The following is a 27,960-nucleotide window of genomic DNA, read 5'->3' on the forward strand; positions in this document are numbered from 1 at the left end:
AAAATTTGTGAAAAAATTTGCGATTTATATATAGTGTGTGTCTGCACGAGCTCTTGAAGCTCCGCCCTCTGTGTCGGGAGCAGAAGCTCATTTGCATTTAAAGGGACACACACAAATGGATGGGTTTTTTGCTCACCTTCAAAAAGGGACAATTTTAACATGCAATAAAAACCGATCTTGGGTATTTTGGACTAAAACTTCACATACACACTCCGGAGACATCAGAGACTTATTTTACTAGTGAAAAGGGGCATTATACCACCCCTTTAAGGCTCTTTGTGGATAGAATTTTTTTAGAATTTATTTAAAGCTTATAATCCTGTTACAAAATTTGCGTTCTTGAGCCATCAAACACCGTTGTCTTGCAAATGAGCAGCCGAAATGCATTGAATGTTTTCTGTCTTCGAATGGTTTCGTGTAAGCGGCCCCCCAAGTTAATAACTAACGATCTTTGCAACAGAAGTGAATCAATCAAAACCGTAGAGCAATTGTAAATGTGCCCACCCCTTTACACTCATATTTAACTTACATGTAAAATATTTTTTTATATGCATTGCAATTTTTAATTCAACATGTTGAGAAACTCTTTTCCCCAATTTTCACACATCTGCATTGATCATGTGTAATTCTAAGCACATTAGATTGACTCTAATACTTGATAGTACAGAATAAATAGAAAGTAACATTTCTCATGCGGTCTGCCATTTTGAATGATTTTGAACTGCATTCTGGGAATGTCCTGTCTCATAATTTGGTCAAACTATTTCTATACAAGACTTTCCCAATTACTCTTGAAAAAGTAAACAAGTGATCAGAATCAAACAGGAACTAGACGCTCATTATGAAGCAGAAACAATGCATGTTATAGTAATAATGTGTAATTTAGACACACATTTGTCATTTTAGCATTGCTAATCCTCACAGGACCATTAAAAATCCATTGGCTTAAAAAACGAATCTCTGTGTTAAGTCATCTGTATACTTTCCATTTACTGTGTTAAACCATTTTCACAGACTTACTATAGCAGTTAGGATTTATTGATCGCTTTGTCTATGTGGTTCTATGCACAGCTTTTACATTTGGCGCCTATTGACATCTAGTGGTTCACTGCAGTCATTGCATTCAGATGTTATTGAATAGAGAGAGAAAAAACAAAACAAAAAAACACAAATCCAAATTAAATGAGCACTCTTAAAAGAAACTACCATTTATCACTTTATTGATAACATTGACAAAATACCCCAAGTATTTACATACTACATTGAACATTTTGCAGACAAGAAAGTGAAATGAATCATTTGAGATCTAAAAATGCCATGTTTATTTCAAATCACAGTGTCACCTATACATAAAAAAAGAAAAGAAAAAAAAAAGGTAACAATTGAAGGTGCAAATAAGAGCTTTCCCCAGCATTTGATCATTTGCCTCCGGTTAAAGCTGAAAATGTCCCCAGACTCTCCACACATAAAATTATCAATGTAATCATTCAAAATTACACAAATAATATAAACGCACACCACAAACATCCTTTCAACAATGCAGGAAGCTGATGTGGCCGAACGGAAAAAATGAAACCTTAAATCTATCCACAAATTGTGCATTTTGAAAGCTGGGAGAATAAAAAAACAAAACAAAAAACTTTTAAGTCAACAGCCATACAGAAACACACCACTTTAAATAGTTTTAAAAAGAGTATGTACTGCTACCACTTTGTTTATTGTCGAACGGTGTGGAAATATTTTGCTTTTGCCAATGCAGTTTAATAGCAAGCTGTAACAGGACCACCAGCAAACCCGGCATTGAGAATTTGGTTGTCTGAAGTCAGAGCTTGCATGCATTGGGCTTGTCTACTGGTGATCAGTGTATAGCAGCCTTGACATCAAGACCTCTTAGACTTAAACTAATTGGCAGCGATCAAATAACTTACTGCTCAATTAGGGGGAAAACAAGTTCTTTAATCATCGTCGTCATCATCATCATCCTCTTCTTCCTCCTCGTCGTCTTCATCTTCGTCGTCATCATCTTCAACCTTGGGTTTGGATTTGGCAGATGACGCCCCTCCGCTTTTATCTCCCTTTCTTTTGTAGTCCGCCATATCCTGAGAAAGCAAAATTACAACATGAGAAATTGAGAATTACAACCGTTTAAGAGTTTGGGGTTGGTAAAATTTAGGCTTTTGAAGTCTCTAACGCTCACCACAGCTGCATTTGATCAGTAAAAACAACATATATATATATATATATATATATACACACACACACATATATATGTGGTGCACATATGCACACCACAGCTGCATTTGATCAGTAAAAACATTACAATTTTATTAATATATATATATATATATATATATATATACACACACACAAATTAAAAAAGCTGGGACTTTCTTACAATAATAAAAAAAAAAACGTTTAAAGCATTTATTTTTAACAAATATTTACTACCTTTATCAATTTAATGCATTTTTGCAGAATAAAAATATAAGCGTACACTATCGTTCAAAGGTTTGGGGTCAATTTAACAACAAATCCTGAAAAAAAACAAAAAAACCTTACACCTCTAAAACCGGTCAAACAGAAATATTAACCAGCACAACGGTTTAATGTTGATATGTCAACAGAAGTAGCATTAGAATGATTTCCCATACGACACTGAAAACTGGAATAATGGATGGCTGCTGAAAATTCGGCTTTGCATGACAGGAATAAATGTAAATTTTAAAATGTATATATAAAAAATATTTCACATTACAGTTTACATAGTCAATCTAGGCTGCCCATAATAGTCACAAGAAGTGGCGAAGTCAGTCTGTGAGGGACAGATCATTAGCAGTGGGTTCTTGTGGTAATTACAGTACTTCACATACTTTTACCCATCAATATCGTTTGAAACATGGCAGTACTTTACTTGGCCACTCGCTCTAATGTTAAGCAAGTGCTTAAGCGTGTAATTGGCTATATTACATTATGTATTTAAGTAATTAAATAAACGTGCAAGTAGTCGACTAATGGCTTAACTTGTCAACTATAAAAATCTTTACTCATTCATTCTTCAACCACTATTCAAACTGTATAGAGGACAACATTTGAGGTCATTCTCCACCTTCTGATACTTGTCCTTCAGTTTGTTGGCCTTGGATAGGAAAGGCTGCTTCTCAGAGTCAGACAGATTGTTCCACATCTCTCCAAGTTTCTTGGCTACATCTCCAATGCCCAGGTTGGGGCTCTGAGCCTTGATAGCAGGCCTCTGCTCTGAACAGAACAGGAAAAATCCAGACCTAAAAAAGCAAACAAACATTTATGCAACTGAACTAGAGGTCTTCACAGGTCCAAAAATTCATGCCCGTACCGGAAGAGACCCGTAATGTGCAACACCGAACCGACACGGACCCGTCGTTCATTTCGAAAGTTGGACCCGGACAGACCCGAGAAATGCCATAAATGTACTGCCCGGACCAGTCTATTATTTGAAAACTGGACCCGAACCCGGCTGGAAGACACAAACCCGACTGGACCCGATTGTCACATATTATTGCGAAAAATAAAACTTTGCCTTACCTAATTTTAGTAGCCGTCATCTCACTTCCTTATAACGTTACCTGACTGGCTGCGATGCATTACAATCCACCGACAAGAAAGTTCTATCCATGTTATTTCTCTCGTTATTCCAAGCTTAATTTCAGCTACACATTTCAGCTTTGAAAGTCCGCTTGATGTCACGGTGATGGATGACAAATGCAACCTTGCACATGTACATTCTGACTCGAGTTAACTCGCATAATAACTTTAACTGTTTGCCCTTTTGAACTATAATAAAGATTGCTTGATCATATATGTGCTCTCTGCTCTTCATCAAGTCTGAATCAGACCACCAAAACTTTCAAATTAAACATGACGGTTCATTTATATTATTATAAACATTGGAGAAAATGTAAAGCGCGATTTGGCGGAAGCTCTGCTCTGGTTGCCATAGAAACATGACACGCGCTTGAGATTGCACTCCGATCGCACGGGCATTTCACACAATATTAAACAGACCCGGGACCCGAAGTAATAGATTCGGACCCAACCCGGACCCGGCTGATCATTTAAAATATAGACCCGAATGGGTCCTGGGTCGACGGGTCTCGGGTGCACTGTGAAAACTGAACCACATTTATAAAGTAATTCTGGATGGAATAAAGGACAGAAAACATACGCTGGCCGCCTTGGAGCATTAGGATCCTTCTTCTGCTTCTGGCCTTTCTTTCCTGGATTGTAGTGCATCATTTCCTGGTCATATCGGGCCTTGTCCGTTTTGGCCAGGTCATCAAATTTAGTCTTTTCTTTCGGTGACATAGTCTGCAACAAATGACAGTTCAAGATCACTTTATTCATTTTGCATAGATTCACTTTGCATAGATAAGACACCTACAGATAGGAATAATCTACTTACTTTCCATCTCTCAGAGCACTTCTTGGAAAATTCTGAGAAGTTAACTGAGACACCAGGGTTCTTCTTGTTGTGCTCTTCACGACACGTCTTCACAAAATAGGCATAGGCGGACATCTTGCCCTTGGGCTTCCCTGGTTCACCCTTTGCCATTATTATGAAGTCACTCAAATATCACCACACCTAAAAGTACCCAGATCATTTAAGAAAAACAAAAACAAAAAACAGAATGCATGTCACCTGGCGAACCACAAATGATTAGGTGCCAGTTTTATTGCATATAAAATGCTTCATTCAACATTATCCATGGGACATCACATCCCTAGAGACATTCAGTTTAAGAAACCAGAAAACGAATATTGACAAATTTTTTTCAATGGAATATTGCAATATATATATATATATATATATATATATATATATATATATATTATCATCATCAAGTCATGTGCCTCACAAATCGAAGGAAGATTGAATAACTTCATGGGAATGGGCAGGTGCTAAAGAATCATTTTGGTGCAAATTGTTTGGATTATCTGTTTTTGTACTTTTTTTGCATTATCAGGAGTAATGATTGAACTGAATTAATGTGGGCTACCATCAATTACCACCCTCGTAGCTCGCAGCCTTTAAATACTTGCAAGTTAATAAAAACATTTTTTTTAAATGAACTTGGAGAAAATAAGATTTATATTAATGCAACCAAAAATGTTACTAATATACACTCTGGCTACACATACACACACATTAATATAAATATATATACACACACACACACACACACACACTTGTTCTATACACCGCCCGAGGTGCGGATTGGGCCGTTCAAGCACTGTTTTATTTAATTTTTATGTTGTGAAACGCAAACTAATGACAGAAACCACATTTTATTTTTAAATGTAGATACTGCAAATAATTGAGCATGCCTCATATCAATGTAATTCAAAGGCGTGACTAGTTTATAGGCAGGCAGTGTGTGAAGAAGGCGAATGACTAACCGCGTCTCCTCAATCAGACGCTATTCATTAAAATGGCCTCTATCAGCCGCGAGGAACAATGACTTGCACCCCCATTTTCAACAAGAGACACTTCGAGGTCATGAATTAGCGAGTAACTTTTCAAAGTCGACATTTTAAAAGTCCTCCATAAAACACAATGAGCCGCGAGGCAAGCTTTTGTAAAGTTTTACCAGTTTCACACAGCACGCCAAATCACGAATCCTACTACTGTGAAGGTTTAAGACACGAGTCATGAATATTAATTACGCACAGTGACGTTCGTCCCGCATAGCTAATTGATTGGTTGCCATGCACACGCATTAGGTGGGCGTTAAGGGAATTAACGAATCCTACTATAGTGAAGGCGTTCGTATTATATTAAGTCAAGTCACGCTGTAGAGACTTTACGTAGCAACGTCATCGAATTAATTAATATTCATGAGCCAACACTTCACCATAGTAGGATTCGCAAATTCGCGCCCGGCACAAACCCGTTTGCAACAAAGGCAGAGTCAAACCAGCCATGACTGGCACTGGCTGCTGTTAACAGAGCTTTAACGTCTCAATGCTCGCTTTAACCAGCAAATATACGAAAATATTAAAATATTACACAGCAAACACAGCCATGATACACGGTGTACTTCACGACAGACTTTCAGGCCATTTAACAACCCGTGTTTTGTTTGAGGCAAATTTTTATTTCGCCAGCCATTTTAAAAGCATGTTCGTCACCCAACTTCGGTTTAACCGACAAAAAGGTAGTTTTTTAGACCTTAAAAGGAAAGCAAAATGGTTTTAGAAGAACGAAATAACGTTACACACCGTTAACATTTCACTGGAAATCAGTTTATACACGACAAAATGGTTAGTTATACATAAAGTATCGTTTATGTAACAAAAAAGGATTTAAAAAATTTAAATAAGATTTTAAAAAGAACATCATGCAACAATTCATAGTTTAAAATTGAGAGCTTTATAGATACCTTCTTAAATGTTTGTCCTGTCGTCTGTTCTCCACAGTCAGTCACACTAACGGCCTCGCGCTTCCTCTCTATAGAAGACCACACAGCCTCGCGCTAGCTCACTACGAGAGCCGCCTGATTGGTTAGTCCCGGCGCGCATTTAAAACAGCCTCCACAACTGTGGATTGGTCAAACGGTCATATATATTCATAAGACGGGCGCCGGCATTGGACAAAAGCCGAAGACACGCCCCATTATTTAAAAACAAGGCGGGAATTGCTGTCAAAACAACAAAAGTTTAAAAGGTCTGTGGCAAACCACGTGTGAGTGTGAACTACAGTGCACTATGTATTTAGAAATTAAATACTGCATACTGCAACGTGTATAGGCCGTGATAATACTGAGTTGAGGAGTAGAAATTGGGTTAGTTTGGCTGCCATATGAATATGCGGAGGGCCTACATAAAGAGAAAGATGGTAATATAATTAAAATAAAGTGAAGTTACTTTTAAATTAAAGTCTAACTCGAATCCCTGAGTGGTCAAGTAATATTATTGCTCTACAACCATTTGTATAAAGGATATATTTGTTTTTAAGATTAAATGTAGCTAGTGTCAAGATTTGTTTAATGTTTTATTATTAACATTTAGCTTAAATGACATTTACATGTACTTCCAACCCATGCTTTAAAAAAATTTAAAAAACAAACAAAACAAAAAAAACATTATCTATAGTAACTACATTTTGTCCAATTAAAAGTACATTTGCAGAGAGAAACATCAGAAATTAGATATAATGGACTACCAAAAGCAGCAGGTATAGTTTTTGTAAGATTTTTTTTCTTCATACAACAACCTTCTGTGTTCAACATTAATATACACAATTAAACATTTAACAAATTAGACAAGTATTATAAAAATGTATAAATAACAAAATAATAAAAATTGGCATTACAAACGCATCTAGAAAACAAAATATGTTTGCAATAGGCAACTTTTAGTAATTAGTCACAGTAATATTGAATTGCATTTAAAATAATAATAGTTTATCAGATTATGTGTAAAATAAATGTGTCAGTCGCTACCACAGAGCAAATTTATCCACAGATTTTATATTATGCATGATTCTTAATTATGTTGTTTTTAATTAGTAGTAATTCTTGGAGGCAATAAAAGAGCAAGAACATTCTTGCCAAAGCCACTAGTATATTTAGGCATATTACATTTTATTGTTAATTACAAAATTTGATTAAAAAAAAAGCACACACACACACGTGTATAATATATATGTATGTGTTTGAAACCCTTCCCTTGATGAAGCTCAGATGTTAAAGCCATTAACCAAATGTGCAATTTTCGTTTCTACCCCCAACGATAAGTGACGAAATAAAAAAATAATTCAAAAAGTTATGCATAGAAAATTTATTTTATGGAAAATGTTTGTTGAACGTAGTGCTACGTGATTTAGCCATTGGCTTCATGGCCTTTAGATGGCACTCATGACCAAATGCTCAGACAGTGGTCTGCATGGGTACGCCTTCATGCTCTGAGGAAGAGAAGAAAGAGTGTGATGAAGCTGCATCTCGTTTTAGCTCCTCCACTTTCTTCTGCAACTCGGACTTCAGGACCAACAACTCCTTCAGACTCTGATGAACAGGAACCTGACAGACAGACAAGGGGGAAAAACATTTCAACAAATGTGAGGTTTTTACATCACAACATGTTGTGCAAAATTTCAATTAAATTACAAGATCAAATGAAAATAAACAAATACTACGAATAAAAAGGTATATATATAAATAAATACATGTCAAATGTAACAATAAATAATGCATTGATAAATAATTGTTAAATAGCATTTTTATATTTGAAGAGTTCAGATGCAAAAGCCTCTAATTGCCATTTGAATTTTTTATCAAGCTTGTTTAAGTTCAGTAATTTCACTTAAATGACAATTAATAGGTAATCTTCATTGCCAACTTAAATATACAATTTTGATAAAAATTATCATTCTAGAAGACAATTTCAAATGGCACTAGGAGGCTTTTGCATCTGAACTCTTCATTTTCTTTATCAAAATGCAAAAAAGGGACTCTGTACTCTAAAAATAGTTATATTAAGTTCAAGCAGGAGGTAAAACCAATAGCACAAATGTTTCATATATTTTCTTTAACCAATTAAAATTCAGCTGACCTGAGCAACCAAGTTCATTTGTTGCTCCCAATTGTGAAGTATCTACATTATAAGCAATCAGAATTCCTTTTTACTTTTTTTAACCATGGCCAAATTTATATAAATATCACACATAAATATCAGCAACTGTACCAAAATGCATATTTTTGTTTAGTTTTGGCCTAAGCAAATAAAAATGTGGTGTTTCTCCCTCGTTGAGTATGATGTTTCAAATATGATACTCAAAAAACACATTCTTTAAAAATATTCTATAAAAAGTTCTTTTTAATAAAAGAATTTCGTCTAAATTTTCAATAAACTGAAAAAAAAATCATTATCGTGTCAGGCTTTATAGTTCACAAAACACATTTTCAGCTACTTCCACTGAAACACATGTGGAATGATGAGTTATTAAACATTATCATCTCTCACCTGTGGCCTCATGCGAGGATTCCAGCGCACATAATAACTGACCCACAGCTCTAGGTGTCTCAGACTGGCTACCGGATATAAAACATGGTGCTCGTAGTTCACATACAGCGGGTTGGTAAACTCCTCAAGCTGGCTGTTCACATATGACCAAAGAGACATGGTCTTACTGTAAACCTCCTGCACAGTTAGAATGGAAAGACATGGGGGTGAGTAAATCATGACGGAATTATTTTAAGCCCTGTTTACATCTGTTCACTTACTGTAAATCCCAGTTCACATCAACCAAAGCAACAGATATGAGCCGCATTTATCAGCTATCATCAGCTAATTTCTAGATCAAAGACCGAAATATGAGAGAGAGAGGCATCAGCATTGGTAAGATCATTTAGTCTACTTGAGCATCTGCGACTGACTTCCAGTTTTATTTAACCTTAAAACCGTATTCTGGACGAACGTGGGCAAAATAGTTTTGATTTATTTTAAAAAAATACTTCCCTTGATCTGAGCGGTACAAGACTTGGCTACTTTTTCTAAGTTTGCCTCCTGAACACACTTTTTTTTTTTTTTACTCAATTCTACAATGTTAAGTGGGTGAAAAAAACCCTCTTTAATCTTGTATTTGGGTCAAAAATGGCCACCCATAGAAATGAATGGGAAAAAACTGTAATTTAGAGCATTCTAAAATAAGCCAAAATAAGACAGCAAAGTCACTTCATCTTTAGGTTTTAGCTCTAAGAACTTATTGGAATGATATTTAATGTAGTTAAAAAAATAAAACATAAAAATAAGCATAATTTGCATAGAAAATATGGTACTTTTTGAAGTAAATAAATTCAAAAATACCCCCAAAATAAAAAAAAACACCAAAAATGGATAGACAAAACTTTATCGAAGACAGTGATATAACATTTATAATAAATAAAAATTAGGAGTCCTCTGTGCCCACATTTGTCCACTATTACAGGATTAAAGAGTCCCTATCATAGCATTTGAAATGTTCCTATTTTTGTTTCAGGAGTTCCCAAAAACAGTTTAACGTGCATGCAAGGATAAAAAAACACTTTATTTGTTTTATAATATGCATTTATTTTTACCCGATTTGCTCGACGACTCCCAAATGATTCGTTCGACGATTCATTTTCCTAAACACCTCCTTTTGGTCAAATGACCCAAATGACCTTCCACTCAAAAATGGTCACTTACAACATGGTATAATATGATCTGTGGAGTAATTTGAGCTTAAACTTCACAGGGGACACTTGAGACTTCTATTACATCTTGTAAAAAAGGGTCCCTTTGAAATCCGAAGGACATTTACCCCTGGTCTCTTCACGATCGCACAGCTATCCAAACATATAAGTGACAAGGTACTAAACAGGCACTAAAACCGAGTGACATAACAGTTGCATGCATCTGTTCTTGCCTTCGAGACTCGCTCTTGCTCGCTGTTGTAGAGAAATGTCCCAAACAGGCAGCTGTAGAGGTGATCAAGCACCGTGACCAGAAACAGCTCATTGAATTCAAACGCAGAGGGAAACTATGGAGAGAATAGAGGTCGTATCATACACGTTTCTTGTTTTTTTTTAATCTCCACTTGCCACTTTTTCCTCACCTGTCGCGTCATTTGCCAGACACAGTCGATGAACTGCACAAAGAGAGGCGAGCGCTCAGAGTTTGCGTGATTCCCGTCTCCATGTCCCACACGCTAACAGACAGAGGTAGATGAAGATGCAGTGAGATGTTTGTACACATTCAGTGCAGTGGGTGTTTTTCCTTACATGCAGAATGTTTCTGACCGAAGCGAAGCGGTGTCCGAAGCTCAGCCATTCCTTCTCCAGCAGCACCTGGAAGCCCCTGAGCGAGCGGTAGTGCGCGTCCAGCATGAGCATGGCCAGAGAGGTGAGCTGAGCCGTGCGGTCCCAGCCATCACTGCAGTGCACCACCACTGACGTCTTACCCGACTCGATTCGGTCTGCGATGCGAACCGCACCTGCTAGCAAGAGCTACAGAAAAACAAAAACAACAGTATTTAATTTGATTTAAATATCTAAATGGTAGTGAGAAAAAAAAGGTTAGATTTTAATTTGCATACTACATCAATTATGCTCGTCTTTGCCCGTTCATTTAAAGGTATCTTGAGTGAAACGGCTCTATAGTTAACAAAGCACATAAAAAAGACCTGGGGCCTGATGTATAAACGATGCGTACGCACAAAATGGGCATAGAAATATGCGTATGCATTTTTCCACACACATATCGGGATTTATAAAAAATAAACTTGGCGTAAATAAGTGCGCACCGTAAGGATGCTCTTGACCGTGCGTACGCACTTTTTTAGAAGAGTATGGGTTTTGACGACATCGATGGTGAGTAAAATGTATTTTTGGTCACTATTAGAGAATCTAAAGAAAATTATACATCTACAGAAAGATAATTCAAATATAATTTTACATTCCTATATTATCACTTGAAGCAAACATCCATCCCTTCTTAAATGACCGTGCGTTGGGCCGTTTAGTGAAACTGACGCACATATAGCCTATAATCTAACGGCAGATGAAGTAAAAGCGTAAATCTTCATTATGAGTCCAAATCATATATACAGTCCATTTTCACAATAACAGTTTAAATAAATAAGAGAATGGTTTAAACTATGTTTTACTTCTGATATAAACATTTAGATTAAATATGCCATTCTCATTAATGGAGTTAAACACTTAAACTACATGAAATCATTACTGAGAAGTTACAAAAAAAATATATTCAATATATAGAAATAGACCTATTTGTTGTGGATGCAATGCTTTTGAACACTTTTCTTCTGGCATGCTGTGTTTAAATGTTTTAACTGATAGCTAATAGAAGATTGTATGAGAAAATTGTTTCGTGCAAATAATGCACAACCATGTCTATCTGTTTCCATTAAAATATAAATCAATTAAAAATACTATTTGGCCAGTGGAAAAGATTGAGAAAAACTTTCTCTGAAATGTATTTAACACTATTTGATTTATTCATTCAAAAACAAGGCAAGGATCGGCTACTAAAAAAAATTTGTTTGTAATAATGTGACGGCATTTCATATTTTCCTAACGTCTTGTACCGTTAAACTTGGTATCACGTGGATTAATAATCATATGCAAATGATATGCAGATGAGGATATGCATATTTAAACTAGGCGTTGTAATCTCCATATATGGTCATTTCGGGGAGGAGACGCACGTGCGCATAATCTCCCGCTGACTGGGATTTATAAAGTGAATTCTGCGCAGGTTCTGTCGTACGAACGGTTTTATAAATCTGAAAACTTTTGTGTGTACGCAAATTCTTCTTTAGAAGATTTTTATGAATCCAGCCCCAAATGGCGACTTCATCAAGTGTCTCTCGACAGAATCAGCCAATTATTTGCTTGCTTGTAAATTAAAGTGAATGAAATATTTTAAAACATACAGAACGGAGAAAAAAAAAATCGATCAAAAAATTTTTTCATCGATTTTTACGACCACCTGATTCGATCATGGCTTTGAAAACGAGCATGGTGTAGTGACATAATCCAGATCCTCACCCTGATGTATTCCAGCCAGTGCGTTGAATCCACAGATGAGAACCAGTGCTGTTGGTCGATGGCAGGATACACCACCTCCTTGAGTTTCCGAAGGGATTCTCTCATCACGTGTATGTTGGGGATCTCCAGAAAGTTCAGCTCCACATTGATGTAGAAACTCTCATTCTCATATCCTCCATCTTTGGTCTATAAATGTGGAGCCACATATAAGCCATTCCAGAAAATCTGGTACAGTAGTGGGTTTGTTGCTGGCACAAGACAGTATATAATATAGCTTGTTTACACCACAGATTGAAAAATAAAAAAGGTAATTGCGACTTTTTTTTCTCTCACAATTGCGAGTTTACATCTCGCAATTCTGACTTTATAACACGCAATTGCGACTTTATATCACGCTATTCTGACTTTACATCTCGCAATTCTGAGATATAAAGTCATAATTGCGAGATATAGACAGAATTGTGAGATATAAAGTCAGAATTGTGAGATATAAAGTAAGAAATGCGAGATATAAAGACAGAATTGCGTGATATAAAGTCAGAATTGCGAGATATAGACAGAATTGTGAGATATAAAGACAGAATTGCGAGATATAAAGTAAGAAATGCGAGATATAATGTCAGAATTGCGAGATATGTCAGAATTGCGAGATATAAAGTCAGAATTGCAAGATATAGACAGAATTGCGAGATATAAAGACAGAATTGCGAGATATAAAGTCAGAATTGCGAGATATAAAGTAAGAAATGCGAGATATAAAGACAGAATTGCGAGATATAAAGTCAGAATTGCGAGATATAAAGTCAGAATTGTGAGGTAAAAAGACAAAATTGCGAGATATAAAGTCAGAAATGCGAGATATAAAGTCAGAATTGCGAGATATAAAGTCAGAATTGCGTGATGTAAAGTCAGAATTGCGAGATATAAAGTCAGAATTGTGTGATATAAAGTCAGAATTGCGAGATATAAAGTCAGAATTGCGAGATGTAAAGTCAGAATTGTGAGATATAAAGTCAGAATTGTGAGGTAAAAAGACAAAATTGCGAGATATAAAGTCAGAAATGCGAGATATAAAGTCAGAATTGCGAGATATAAAGTCAGAATTGCGTGATGTAAAGTCAGAATTGCGAGATATAAAGTCAGAATTGCGAGATATAAAGTCAGAATTGCGAGATATAAAGTCAGAATTGTGTGATATAAAGTCAGAATTGCGAGATATAAAGTCAGAATTGCGTGATGTAAAGTCAGAATTGCGAGATATATAGTCAGAATTGTGTGATATAAAGTCAGAATTGCGAGATATAAAGTCAGAAATGTGAGATATAAAACTATTCTGAGGGGGAAAAATGTTAGTCTTTTTTCCCCCTTATAATTGGCCTGGTAACTCGCAACTGCGACTTTATATCTCACAATTCTGAGAAAAGATGTCAGAATTTCGTGATATAAACTTGCAATTATGTGTTATAAAATCAGAATTTCGAAATGTAATCTCGCAATTGTGAGGAAAAAAAAACTTTATTTCTCAGAATTGCGACTTTATTTTCTCGCAATTGCGACTTTACACTCACCTAAAGGATTATTAGGAACACCAAACTAATACTGAGTTTGACCCCCTTTCACCTTCAGAACTGCCTTAATTCTCAACATGGGGACAGAACAGCATGTCATGCAATAATTGGAAAAACAAAGTAATTTGCATGACTTGTTTAAAAAAGTAACTCGATATTTTGCTGTAAATTTCAAAGTAATCCGTTACTTTACAAAGTAATCTGCTCACGTAACTCGCATTACCCCCAACACTGGCTGCAGTATTTGTTCTTTAAAACGGTTTCTTACTTTGTTGGTGTCAGCCACAGTGGACTGGCGAGCATCAAAGATGCAGAGCTTGTGAGACTGAGCGTTGGCGTCGAGTATCGTCTGAAGGTACCGTTCGTCCTCCCTGCAGCGACGGTCTGACGGGCCCACCTGTGGCTGACTGCAGCGCACTATAGCGGCCTGACTCTCGGGGTGGATCCAGGACAGCACCTGAGGGAATGAGATTACATGACAGAACGAATAAAACAGCGTAGCGAAAAACCGGCGTTTTGATAGGTTATATTCACGTGGTAATACCGTCTCTCATTTTCGAGTGTGTTCCGTATTTGCAAATCGGTCTGAATTTATAAATAATGGTGATAATGAAAAGGCAAATTAAAAAGTAAGTATACAACTCAGCCACTTGATATCACTGCTTTATGTGAAAGTGACATGTGGTAAACCATAGTTGGAATTTGTCCTATGCATTTAACCCATCACACACATTCGAAGCAGTGAGTAGTGAACACACACTGCAACTGAGAATCAAACCCGGGAAGTGTGTGCGAAACACTCCTTGATTCGTTGCTGCCCTTTCGGTTTAATCTATACACATCCAGATGGCGAAGTAGTCGCTGTGCTTTTCAGATCCTCCAGGTCTTTCCGTAGGTCTTTTTCAGATCCTTTTTCAGATCCTCCAGGTCTTTTTTTTTTAGTGGGAAATTTCGTTTTTGTGATCATATTGTCGGTGTCGGGCGGAAACCTCGCATCTCCAAAACACATGCTTTTCAGGAAATGGGAAAATCACTGTAACATTTAAACTGGTTGTGGTTTTAGCCACTTTGTGTGTGTCATTACATTATTAACACTTGACCAAAATCAAGTTTAAATGCACTCTAAAAAATGCTGGGTTGTTTTAACACAAATGTTGGGTTAAAAATGTAATTTAAAATTTTAACCCAACTGCAGCTTTCACGTTTAACTGTAATTTTTGTTAATTACATTTTTAACCCAACATTTGGGTTTGTCCATATTTTACCCAAATTTGGGTTGAAACAACCCAGCATTTTTTTAGAGTGCGACGTTTTTGACCAGCGAATGTCGGACATAATGTTTCACATAATATAATATAATTTCACATATATAATAGTTTCACAAATATAATTAATGATGCTGATATATAAAGTATTCTCTATGTATTTATATTGCATTAGAATACGTTTTGGAATTGATAAATGTATATCTGTTAGTAAACTGATATTTATGTACCCTCTCATTCTTTTTATTTTTTATTTTAATTATTTAATTTTTTATTTTATTTATTTTCTGTTCTTGTTGAGGCATGTGAAATATGTTGTATGAGAAATTACAATGTACATGTTACTTGATGTTCACAATAAAGCATTACAAAAAAAAAATAAAATAAAAATAAATAAAAAAATAATAATGTTTTATTCGCCATTAGAACGGCTGCATCTGAGCCAATAAGTGTTACGAATTACAATTTATACGTTTACTGTAGCTATAAGTGGGCATTACATTTTTTTCTGTCATTTGGCCCTATTAAAGATGAAGGGTATTTAAGTCAGGATTGACCGTGACTCGACGACAAACATATATGTATATTAGGGCTGTGCAAAAGTTAATTGCGATTAATCGCATCCAAAATAAAAGTCTGTGTTTACATAATATATTTGTGTGTGCTGTATATAATTATTTTGTATATATAAATACCTATGCATGCATGTATATATTTAAGAATTATTTGCGCTTAAATTCTGTATATATTTATAAATACATAATCTATATTATATAAATATAAATATTTTATATATGAATAACACATTTTCTTAAATATATACATGCATGTGTGTGTATTTATATATACAAAATAATTATATACAGCACACAAACTTTAGGGCCAATTATATATTATAATATGTTATGTAAACATTTAATATATTATAATATATAATATATATATATATATTATAATATATTATAATATATAATATAATATATATAATATATAATATTATAATATATAATATAATATATTATATTTAAATTATAATATATTATATATTATAATATATTATGTAAATTATATATTATAATATATTATGTAAACACAGACTTTTATTTTGGATGCGATTAATCGCTATTAATTTTTGCACAGCCCTAATATATATATATACATTTAGTTTTTTAGTCGCGGCTAAAAATTAAGATTTTGGACGTGGTTTTTGAACACTAAAAAAAAAAATGGGTAAAATTCAACAAATTGAGCATGGAGCCGCATTGAGATCTCCATATCTACGAGACTGAAGCAGATAGGGCTTTGAAAATGGAGAGTCCAAGAGACAAATTAGTTGAGAACCAGAGAACTATGATAGCACTGATGACAATACAGTCATATAGTATTAGAGGATGTTTCAATTGACCAAACAAAGGCTTAATTTAACGGTTTAACAAGAAAAACAAACAAACAAAAAAACCTTCTTACAGGGAAACGCCGTTTGGCCCTAAAGGCCGCCACTCTCTTCAGTTCGTCCTCGGTGACGTTTGAAGGCAGGACCAGCAGAGCAGGATACGTCTCACACACCTCATAACTGCTGTTCACTTTACTGATGATCCAGCTCTCGTTTGGAAGACCCTGCCATCAGAACATACCGCAATACCGAAATGATCACCTGTCCTGATACAAACATTTAGCATATGATATGGTGAGTGTTGATGACAGTCCTTACCTGTCTCTTGTACTCAGCGATCGGGTCGTAGATCTTCCAGCCGTCTTCTGGAAACTTCTCTCGGTATTTAAAGGCAAAGAGAGGCTGAGGGAAGAGAAGGAATGCGTATCATTAAACACACTGAAACATCGTCAGCTAGCACATCCTCACGCGAGTGTTTTCAAGAAGTCGTACCAGGTTGTGTGAGAGAGGGAACGCATACTTGGACATTATTTCAAACACCTCCAAATCGCTCTGTCCCTCCTTCTTGTACGCAAACCGGGGGTTTCTCAGGTCCTGTGAGAAGAAATGGTACATTTTAAAGTGTGTGCGAGAGAATAGAAAGCTAAGCTGACACAGAAAAGGGGAGGGGCCTTGTATAGAAGCTTGTCTCCGCAACAGTATAAAAAAATTAAGTTAATTGCGTCTTTTTCTCTCTCGTAATTGTGATCGTATATCTAGCAATTCTGAGAACTCGCAATTGCAACTTTATATCTCGCAATTCTGACTTTAAAAACGCAATTCTGACTTTATATCACGCAATTCTGACTTTATATCTCACAATTCTGACTTTAAAAACACAATTCTGACTTTAAAAACGCAATTCTGACTTTAAATCTTGCAATTCTGACTTTAAAAACGCAATTCTGACTTTATATCTCGCAATTCTGACTTTATATCTCACTGTTGTGAGTTTATATCTCGCATTTCTGACTTTATATCTCGCAATTCTGACTTTATATCTCGCAATTCTGACTTTATATCTCGCTGTTGTGAGTTTATATCTCGCAATTCCGACTTTAAAACGCAATTCTGACTTTATATCATGCAATTCTGACTTTATTTCTCGCAATTCTGACTTTATATCTTGCTGTTGTGAGTTTATATCTCGCAATTCTGACTTTAAAATGCAATTCTGACTTTATATCATGCAATTCTGACTTTATTTCTCGCAATTCTGACTTTATATCTCGCAATTCTGACTTTATTTCTCGCAATTCTGACTTTATATCTTGCTGTTGTGAGTTTATATCTCACAATTCTGACTTTAAAATGCAATTCTGACTTTATATCATGCAATTCTGACTTTATTTCTCACAATTCTGACTTTATATCTCGCTGTTGTGAGTTTATATCTCGCAATTCTGACTTTAAAATGCAATTCTGACTTTATATCTCGCAATTCTGACTTCATATCATGCAATTCTGACTTTATAACTCACAATTCTGACTTTATATCATGCAATTCTGACTTCATACCTCGCTGTTGTGAGTTTATATCTCGCAATTCTGACTTCATATCATGCAATTCTGACTTTATAACACAATTGTGATTTTATATCATGCAATTCTGAAAAAAAAAGTCAGATTTGCGAGATGTAAACTTGCAATTGCGAGAAAACATATATATATATATATATATATATATATATATATATATATATATACACATACATTTTTTACCTTTTTTAAAATATTTTTTATTCAGTGACAGAAACAAGCTTCCATAGGTCAAGAGCCAAAGAAGGGTGGAAAAAGAAGAAAACTGATTTGTCCTTTGCCTTGCAGACTATCTCAAGTCCTTGAGTGTTGTCTCCGTGACTCTGAACAGCGATAGACTCAAGTCTGCTTACGGCTCCAAGATTCACATCCAGAACAAATGGAGAATCCTTATGCAAACACAGAAACAACCTTAATAACCGATCAAATCATTTGTGCTCGTTGAGATCTGAGGAAACACTCTGGAAAAAAAAGCACTAAATTAATCAATCTACGGACACAGTAACTCAAAATTTGTCTGATACCGATAATTCTTTATATTTGAAATCCGATAACCGATATATTGACAGATAAATCTAAATCCAAATTTTTATATAATTTTTGAAAGACTGATTACAATACAAAAGTCTTACCATTTAAATTCATATTCATGTCCCAAGCCATACTTCCCTTTTTAATCTCCCGGACCCCTCCGGGTTTGTTAACTCCCGTAATTTGCATGGCCCAAACTCCTTTATGAATAATCGGACCAATATGTTTGTCTAACGTTAACCAGTTGCCAGATCTTGTATTAAATGCATTATATTCACATACACAAATGTTAACAGCTATGTCCCAAGCACACAATTATAATGTTCTCATTAAATGTAGCCTAAATGACAGACTTGCATGGCTCATTTCCGTTGTGTTGTGGATTAATTTCGTTGTGAACTTATGTTTGCTTGTTAAATTTCATTGTGTTGTGCACTTGGGTACTCGATAATGTAAAAACAGGTAGAAGAGTGTGTTTATTACCCGTGTCAGGCTCTTAAAGTAGAGCTTGTAATCAGTGATGGTGAGAGTCCCTCGCACAACCCCAGAGAATGGACAGATATACATGACGTCTTTGACTGTGAAAACACCACAGCGTACAAAGGTTATCTACCATTGTTGTTGCATATGCGTGGAAGACACTTATTCCTAACCTATACTACCTAAAAATGACAACTATAATATTTAAAGCCTTGTCCTAAATGATATCTTATTATGTTTAACTTGCTATACTTCATGGTGGTTCTGTGTTGTTTATGGTAAACCACGAATGCACACGTGTTAAGCTTCTTACCGATAGCCTTGATGGTTTCTCCAGGAACACGTGGAGCCTCCTCCATTTGAGCCTGCTTATTTCCTTCTCTGAGTGCCTGTGACACATTGAAACAAACACATTTTGATATGATTAAATGCACATAATTTTCCAATTAAGGTCCATATTCTGAATGAGCTTTTTTTTCTGATCAGATTTTCTAAAAATGTATTTAAATCATCCAAAATTCTGGGGTTTTTTTGCCAGCTGTCCATGCTTATTTGAATTTCCAGAATCTAGAATGATGGCTTTTTGCAATTAGGTAATGCGCGTACTACATAATCAGAATACGTCAAACTCACCACCATTTTTGCCACATTTGAATGTATTTCAAAACACATTTGCATTTCATGAGATTTTTTGCTAAATCTGATCGGGTTTCAATCTGATAAGCACAAAAATCTAATTTAGACTAATAGTCTGAATGAGGCTTTACAAAACACACACATGCACGTAAGCTCACGTTAAACAAGAATTAAACAAATGGTGGTTTACACTCAAAAAAATGAACTAGGGAGGTTGTGCACTTTACATAATATATTTATATATACAGTCAGGTCCATAAATATTGGGACATTGACACAATTCTAATCTTTTTGGCTCTATACACCACCACAATGGATTTGAAAAGAAACGAACAAGATGTGCTTTAACTGCAGACTTTCAGCTTTAATTTGAGGGTATTTACATCCAAATCAGGTGAACGGTGTAGGAATTACAACACTTTGTAAATGTGCCTGCCACTTTTTAAGGGACCAAAAGTAATGGGACAATTGGCTTCTCAGCTGTTCCATGGCCAGATGTGTGCTATTCCCTCATTATCCCATATACAAGGAGCAGATACAAGGTCCAGAGTTCATTTCAAGTGTGCTATTTGCATTTGGAATCTGTTGCTGTCAACTCTCAATATGAGATCGAAAGAGCTGTCACTATCAGTGAAGCAAGCCATCATCAGGCTGAAAAAACAAAACAAATCCATCAGAGAGATAGCAAAAATATTAGGTGTGGCCAAATCAACTATTTGGAACATTCTTAAAAAGAAAGAACGCACCGGTGAGCTCAGCAACACCAAAAGACCCGGAAGACCACGGAAAACAACTGTGCTGGATGACTGAAGAATTCTCTCCCTGGTGAAAAAAACACCCTTCACAACAGTTAACCAGATCAAGAACACTCTCCAGGAGGTAGGTGTTTGTGTGTCAAAGTCAACAATCAAGAGAAGACTTCACCAGAGTAAATACAGAGGGTTCACCACAAGATGTAAACCATTGGTGAGCCTCAAAAACAGGAAGGCCAGATTACAGTTTGCCAAACAACATCTAAAAAAGCCGCCACAGTTCTGGAACAACATCCTATGGACAGATGAGACAAAGATCAACTTGCACCAGAGTGATGGGAAGAGAAGAGGAAAGGAACTGCTCATGATCCAAAGCATACCACCTCATCAGTGAAGCATGGTCGTAGTGTCATGGCTTGGGCATGTACGGCTGCCAATGGAACTGGTTCTCTTGTATTTATTGATGATGTGACTGCTGACAAAAGCAGCAGGATGAATTCTGAAGTGTTTCGGGCAATATTATCTGCTCATATTCAGCCCAATGCTTCAGAACTCATTGGACGGCGCTTCACAGTGCAGATGGACAATGACCCGAAGCATACTGCGAAAGAGTTTTTTAAGCGAAAGAAGTGGAATGTTATGCAATGGCCAAGTCAATCACCTGGCCTGAATCCGACTGAGCATGCATTTCACTTGCTGAAGACAAAACTGAAGGCAAAATGCCCCAAGAACAAACAGGAACTGAAGACAGTTGCAATAGAGGCCTGGCAGAGCATCTCCATGGATGAAACCCAGCATCTGGTGATGTCTATGCGTTCCAGACTTCAGGCTGTAATTGACTGAAAAGGATTCGCAACCAAGTATTAAAAAGTGAAAGTTTAATTTATGATTGTTAATCTGTCCCATTACTTTTGGTCCCTTAAAAAGTGGCAGGCACATTTACAAAGTGTTGTAATTCCTACACCATTCACCTGATTTGGATGTAAATACCCTCAAATTAAAGCTGAAAGTCTGCAGTTAAAGCACATCTTGTTCGTTTCTTTTCAAATCCATTGTGGTGGTGTATAGAGCCAAAAAGATTAGAATTGTGTCAATGTCCCAATATTTATGGACCTGACTGTAGATTACTTATAATAATTATATTTTTTGACTTTAAATGTTTTTTTCTATTAAGATCTATGTAATTGTGTCTCAACTTAACAGTACAAAATGCTAATGTGTTGTCTAAACACAAACCATTTATGTTAAGTAAAAAAAAGTAATTTTATTGTATTCAATCTGCTTAAATCTACAAACAACTTAAGTTTACTTAATCCGTTTGTGTTGGATTACATGATTGATTTGTGTTGCCTTAACTGAAACTGTGCTTTTAGTTCCCAGCATGCTTTGCATATGGTTGAATTAAGAGAGAATACGTGTTAAAATTAAGTGTTATTTTATGTTTTTTTTTTTTTTTTTTAGAAATTTAGAAAAGGGGAAGACTTGATAGTGTATAATAGTGTTTAATGTTAAAATTACATTGGAATTATTAAACCATTTAAATTACAGTGGGTTACCATTGTGGAGATGAGTGGAGCATTTTGTTAGCCTGTCGACTGATTTCATTATTTTCAATTGCTTTGAATGAAGGAGCATGTAAATCTTAGCATTCAAGATGCTAATATGTGCTTCTGCTAGCAAATAACTTGCTAAAGTCTATCAATTTAATTAAATGTCACTGAATCAAATGAAATATAAATGGATGAATGAATATAATAAAATGCCTTTGAATCATGTCAGGAAGCCTTTAAAAATTCACGTTGAGACTACTTAAATTGGGTAATTTAAAATTACATAACTCCATTATGTTGAAGTTACATAAACAAATTATGTTTGTTTAACGTAATCCAGTTATGTGGAACCTGTTGACAAATTAAAATTAATTAAAGCCAACATAATATATATATATATATATTTTTTTTTTTTGAGTGTAGAAAAATACCTCTCTAGATACAAAAACACTCTGTATGTGTTTTCCTTTCCACCACTCCCAAACTTTAAGTTCTCTCTCTGCCTAAAGCAAACAGCCAGTCCAACGTTTGAGGCTGTGAACTAAAAGCGGAAGGCAGAGCTGTAATTCAGAGGACTGAAGAAAAAAGGGAATATGCACTTCACATAAACTCTGGTGAATTTAGCACTAAAACTCCATGCATTATCTTTTAAGATCCCATGAACACACAAGTACATGTTTTGGCCCTGAAAAAGCCGTTTATGTCAGCAAGCAGTAGGGAGTTCAGCAGGATGAGGTCTGATCCACCCACAGTGAAAGAAGTGTTTGGCAACCTCGTGGACACGGACGAATCCGAGAATTCAGTCATTCTGTTGCGGTCCAGCTGCAGGACAACGACAGCACTGTGGAATTCAACAGGCTTGACCTTCACCGAGACAAAAGATCCATGGAGATCTGTTCAGCATTATGCTAATAAAGCCCTAGAAAGATGGCACGGGGTGGTGATATTTCATAATGGCATATGAGTCAAGTCATTTGTATTTATGTTATGTGCTACATCAATAATGGAGGAAAAGGCATATGGCAGATTAAAATACAAATCATGCTCTTTCGACAGCATCTGCGACACAGAACATAATTTACACTGGGTAAAAACTGAAACTGTGTTCACAGTAATAAATCTAAAGTGCTTTTGCAGGCAAGCATGAACATAAATGATATCCAAATATTATAATGCAACGCATTTACATGGACAACAAAATGATGGTAAACAGATAAAAAAAAAACAGTTCATTATAATAATGATGCAAGAAATCCACATTTCCAAGATTTTACGGATGGCCGGACAGACAGACAGACAGACGAAGGGATAGATAGATAGATAGATAGATAGATAGATAGATAGATAGATAGATAGATAGATAGATAGATAGATAGATAGATAGATAGATAGATAGATAGATAGATAGATATACACTCACTTAAAGGATTATTAGGAACACCTGTTCAATTTCTCATTGATGCAATTATCTAATCAACCAATCACATGGCAGTTGCTTCAATGCATTTAGGGGTCAAGACAATCTCCTGAACTCCAAACTGAATGTCAGAATGGGGAAGAAAGGTGATTTAAGCAATTTTGAGCGTGGCATGGTTGTTGGTGTCTGAGTATTTCCCAATCTGCTCACTTACTGGGATTTTCACACACAACCATTTCTAGGGTTTACAAAGAATGGAGTGAAAAGGGAAAAACATCCAGTATGCGGCAGTCCTGTGGGCCAAAATGCCTTGTTGATGCGAGAGGTCAGAGGAGAATGGGCCGACTGATTCAAGCTGATAGAAGAGCAACTTTGACTGAAATAACCACTCGTTACAACCGAGGTATTCAGCGAAGCCACAACACACACAACCTTGAGGCGGATGGGCTACAACAGCAGAAGACCCCACCGGGTACCACTCATCTCCACTACAAACAGGAAAAAGAGGCCACAATTGGCAAGAGCTCACCAAAATTGGACCATTTAAGACTGGAAAAATGTTGCCTGGTCTGATGAGTCTCGATTTCTGTTGGTAGAGTCTGAATTTGGCGTAAACAGAATGAGAACATGGATCCATCATGCCTTGTTCCCACTGTGCAGGCTGGTGGTGGTGGTGTAATGGTGTGCGGGATGTTTTCTTGGCACACTTTAGTGCCAATTGGGCATCGTTTAAACGCCACGGCCTACCTGAGCATTGTTTCGGACCATGTCCATCCCTTTATGGCCACCATGTCCCCATCCTCTGATGGCTACTTCCAGCAGGATAATGACCAAGTCAAAAAGCTGGAATCATCTCAAATTGGTTTCTTGAACATGTCAATGAGTTGACTGTACTAAAATGGCCGCCACAGTCACCAGATCTCAACCCAATAGAGCATCTTTGGGATGTGGTGGACAAATCTCCATCAACTGCAAGATGCTATCCTATCAATATAGGCCAACATTTCTAAAGAAGGCTTTCAGCACCTTGTTGAATCAATGCCACATAGAGGTACACAGTATTAGTATGGGGTTCCTAATAATTTTAATGAGTGTAGACTGGATCTTTATTTTATTTGGATGTAAGTGTCTTGAAACAGTCTATTTCTGTTTGTAAGTAATCATGTCAAATTGTTAACGGAGTCACACACACAAACACACACAGAGAAAGACTTGCCGAAGAGGGGGCAGTCTGTTGAGGGTCACTGTCCAAGAGAAATCCTTTAACCTCCACATCACAGTCCTGCACCAAAGAAACACCACAACACCACAGAAAAAACAGAGATCGATGAGGAAAGAGAAAGAAAAAGAGACCAGAAAGATGCAATCATTTCAAGAAACTATGAGAACTACAAGCTTTCGTGCAAGGTCAAAAAAGGGCTTATACACATTTTGTATCGCTTTATATTTTTCCATAAGGGTTAAATGTTAGTCACCAAAAACTCTGAAAAGAACATTATGATACGGATTGGGATGGGTGAAAGTATTTTAATATAAAAAAGGACATTTTTATGTTTCAATACTGGGTATTTTTGGACTGGAGAGAGAAGTTCTGAAATTTACAATTTGTTATCATAGTCGGCTTTTTCTTTTATTTAAAAAGCAGAATTTACATTAAATTGACAATGTCAGGATCAGAGGTTCTGCATAATTAACAGAAAAGTAGATCTTCAATGTTTGACGTTCCATAGCTTTTATCCCCCTGAATGTATAATAAAATTGGTCCATCCATATGACCTGTGCACTATATTGCTAATCATCCAATAGCTGTGTGTGAGGAACGGACAGATTTTCCATCTTTTCAGAGAATCAGTTGATCTAGTTCATAAAACTGGTCTGAATAATGTTGTGTTCAACAGATTTAATGATCTGGTTAACACAGCATGCTATTTTTATGACTCCTTTATGATTCTAGGATATGGCCAGGAGAAAATAACCCTTTATGTTCCACCGAAAGGGTTTTATAACAAAACGAGGAGTAGATAATTTCTTTTTCATATGAAATTTGTCAGAAACAAGTAGACTTGACAAAATAACTTGATCAGCAATGTTCTGATCCACTGTGGTTTCATGACAAAAACAGCTGTTATCTAAACTGTGTGCTGACTCTTGCATAAGAGTGTATAAACTAAAAACACTGGGTGGAGATCTCTGGCAATGCATTAAAAAAAAAAAAAAACAGAAACCTGTTTTGAGTTAGTGAGCATTTACATGCATGCGGTCTACATATTGCCACACATTGATGAAATATAAGTGCAAAAATAAAATAAAAACATGAATAAATCAGGGAACATAAGTGCCACAAGTATCCACAAAACAAAAGAAAGCAGATGCTTTCTTTGTAAAAGTAATGCAATCCAAACGGAAAGAGATCTGTGTTGAGAATTTCTTAAAAATAAATAATAATAATTAATATACACATACCTTGCACTCTCTAGAAATCGTCTCTGAGCTGATGGATCCAGAGATTGGACTTGACATTGTGGCTGCAATCAGTTGTTTGCACCATTCAACATGAGCCCCTGTGGGACTATAATATAAAAGTGTTAGTGAGTTACGCAATACTTCTGACAATAATATATGCAAGTTATAAGCGCACTCAGTGAGCATTTGCTCATGTTCAGCTGGCTCTTATTCACCCCAATAGTTAATCATTCTTCTTAACTACCATATGTTGTTGACACAGAAATCTGTAGTTTATGTACTTTTATATTCATACTTAGTAAAATGTATTGAGAACTGGCGGAAATTATATATATATATATATATATATATATATATATATATATATATATATATATATATATATATATATATGAAGAGTTCAGATGCAAAAGCCTCTAAATGCCATTTGAAATTTTCTTCTTTAATGATGATTTTTATCAAACTTGTATATTTAAGTTCAGTAATTCAGTAATTTCACTTAAATGGCAATGATAATTACCTATTAATTTGTTATTTAAGTAAAATTACTGAACTTAAATACACAAGTTTGATAAAAATCATCATTAAAGAAGAAAATTTCAAATGGCATTTAGAGGCTTTTGCATCTAAACTCTTCATATATATATATATATATACTATTAGTAACTCAGCCAATTACATGGCACGGCTGGTCACGTGATATCAACACAGCAGCGCCCATGAGGGGGCGACCCGCCGCACTGAATAACAAAACCTTTTTATAAGACTATGTTTGGAGTCATGTATGCGTGGATCATTTATATAAAATAATATTTATAACCACAGTTTATTCCATGATTAAAACATTAATTAGCTATAAAAAGTGCACCTTTAATAATACAAAAAGTCATCCTGATAAAGTAGTCTACTCTCTTATCAGCATGTCTGGTTATGAGACAACACCTCATTCAAACAAAGTAACGTTCAGTCCAAGGATTTTATTTGCATAAAAAGTCACTCAGTAACTAAACCGAAGAACGGGCTGAAACATCAGGTTTATGACACCGCGTCATCTCTCGCAACCAACGCGACTTGCAAAAACGCATCCACGCCACTGATGGAGTAGATGGGGTGTCATCGAATATAAAAGGGGTGTTATTGACACTAACCTGTCTGGGGTTTCGGGGTTTGACTGTGGTGCGGTCTGTCGCTTGTCCATCCTCTATTGTAAGCTTACAGATGATCAAAATCACGCTATGTTGCATGTCCAAGGCTCATCGTGTGCCATACAACAGATAACGCTAAAACTTTGTGACTCGCAGAGACGCGAAAGCCTTGGGATATCGCTCATAAATGTTAATCAGGTCTGTGCTGCGCAAGCTTCCAATGGTGATGGCTTGCTCATGAATATTAATTACGTTGCGTCGATATCGTCCAATGGCAAAGACTTAAGTCATGAATATTAACACTCAGCTTTAAACACAGTAACCTCGCCTCCCGCACCGCCACGCCAGCGCTAATAAATATAAACAAGACTACGTTACCCAGAATGCAATAGCGTGAGGTAATGTTTGGAAAGCGTTTAAAATCTTGCGGGTGAGCTCCCATCTGGCTCGGAACAGTTCTTCCCCCAAATCCAAATCCTCTCCAAATCCCAAATCCTGCCTTCTTAGCAGCTATTCACAATTAATGGGGAAAAACACAACGAAAATGTCCTTACAACAACGCTCCCATATTTATTTTTGAAGTGTTGAATCCTCATTTCCCCTGAAATGATTAACCACA

At 36.0% G+C, this 27,960-nt stretch overlaps 2 protein-coding genes across 3 annotated transcripts; both read right to left on the reverse strand.

Annotated features, from left to right (window-relative positions):
• Window positions 1-1,203: 1,203 nt before the first annotated feature.
• hmgb3b (high mobility group box 3b) lies at window positions 1,204-6,548 on the reverse strand. Its single transcript, XM_039675947.2, has 5 exons — window positions 6,417-6,548; window positions 4,439-4,618; window positions 4,202-4,344; window positions 3,107-3,281; window positions 1,204-2,099 (listed from the first exon to the last, which is right to left on the reverse strand). The coding sequence occupies exons 2-5, from the start codon at window positions 4,586-4,588 to the stop codon at window positions 1,956-1,958; spliced, it is 612 nt and encodes a 203-aa protein (XP_039531881.2). The 5' UTR covers window positions 4,589-4,618; window positions 6,417-6,548; the 3' UTR covers window positions 1,204-1,955.
• Window positions 6,549-7,542: 994 nt separating this feature from the next.
• mtmr1b (myotubularin related protein 1b) lies at window positions 7,543-27,571 on the reverse strand. 2 transcript variants are annotated; one of them, XM_039675945.2, is made up of 16 exons: window positions 27,345-27,571; window positions 26,197-26,302; window positions 24,950-25,015; window positions 19,692-19,767; window positions 19,382-19,476; window positions 18,649-18,756; window positions 17,282-17,383; window positions 17,108-17,191; window positions 16,864-17,013; window positions 14,400-14,588; window positions 12,564-12,749; window positions 10,794-11,000; window positions 10,610-10,702; window positions 10,421-10,534; window positions 8,998-9,174; window positions 7,543-8,054 (listed from the first exon to the last, which is right to left on the reverse strand). In XM_039675945.2, the coding sequence occupies exons 1-16, from the start codon at window positions 27,392-27,394 to the stop codon at window positions 7,905-7,907; spliced, it is 1,953 nt and encodes a 650-aa protein (XP_039531879.2). In that variant the 5' UTR covers window positions 27,395-27,571; the 3' UTR covers window positions 7,543-7,904. The 2 variants fall into 2 exon arrangements, with proteins under 2 accessions (XP_039531879.2, XP_039531880.2); XM_039675946.2 differs by lacking the exon at window positions 24,950-25,015 and having other exon boundaries at window positions 27,345-27,528.
• Window positions 27,572-27,960: the final 389 nt, after the last annotated feature.

The sequence above is a fragment of the Pimephales promelas genome, chromosome 19, assembly GCF_988280905.1.
Source record: "Pimephales promelas chromosome 19, fPimPro1.hap1.1, whole genome shotgun sequence".
NCBI classification, from domain to species: domain Eukaryota; kingdom Metazoa; phylum Chordata; class Actinopteri; order Cypriniformes; family Leuciscidae; genus Pimephales; species Pimephales promelas.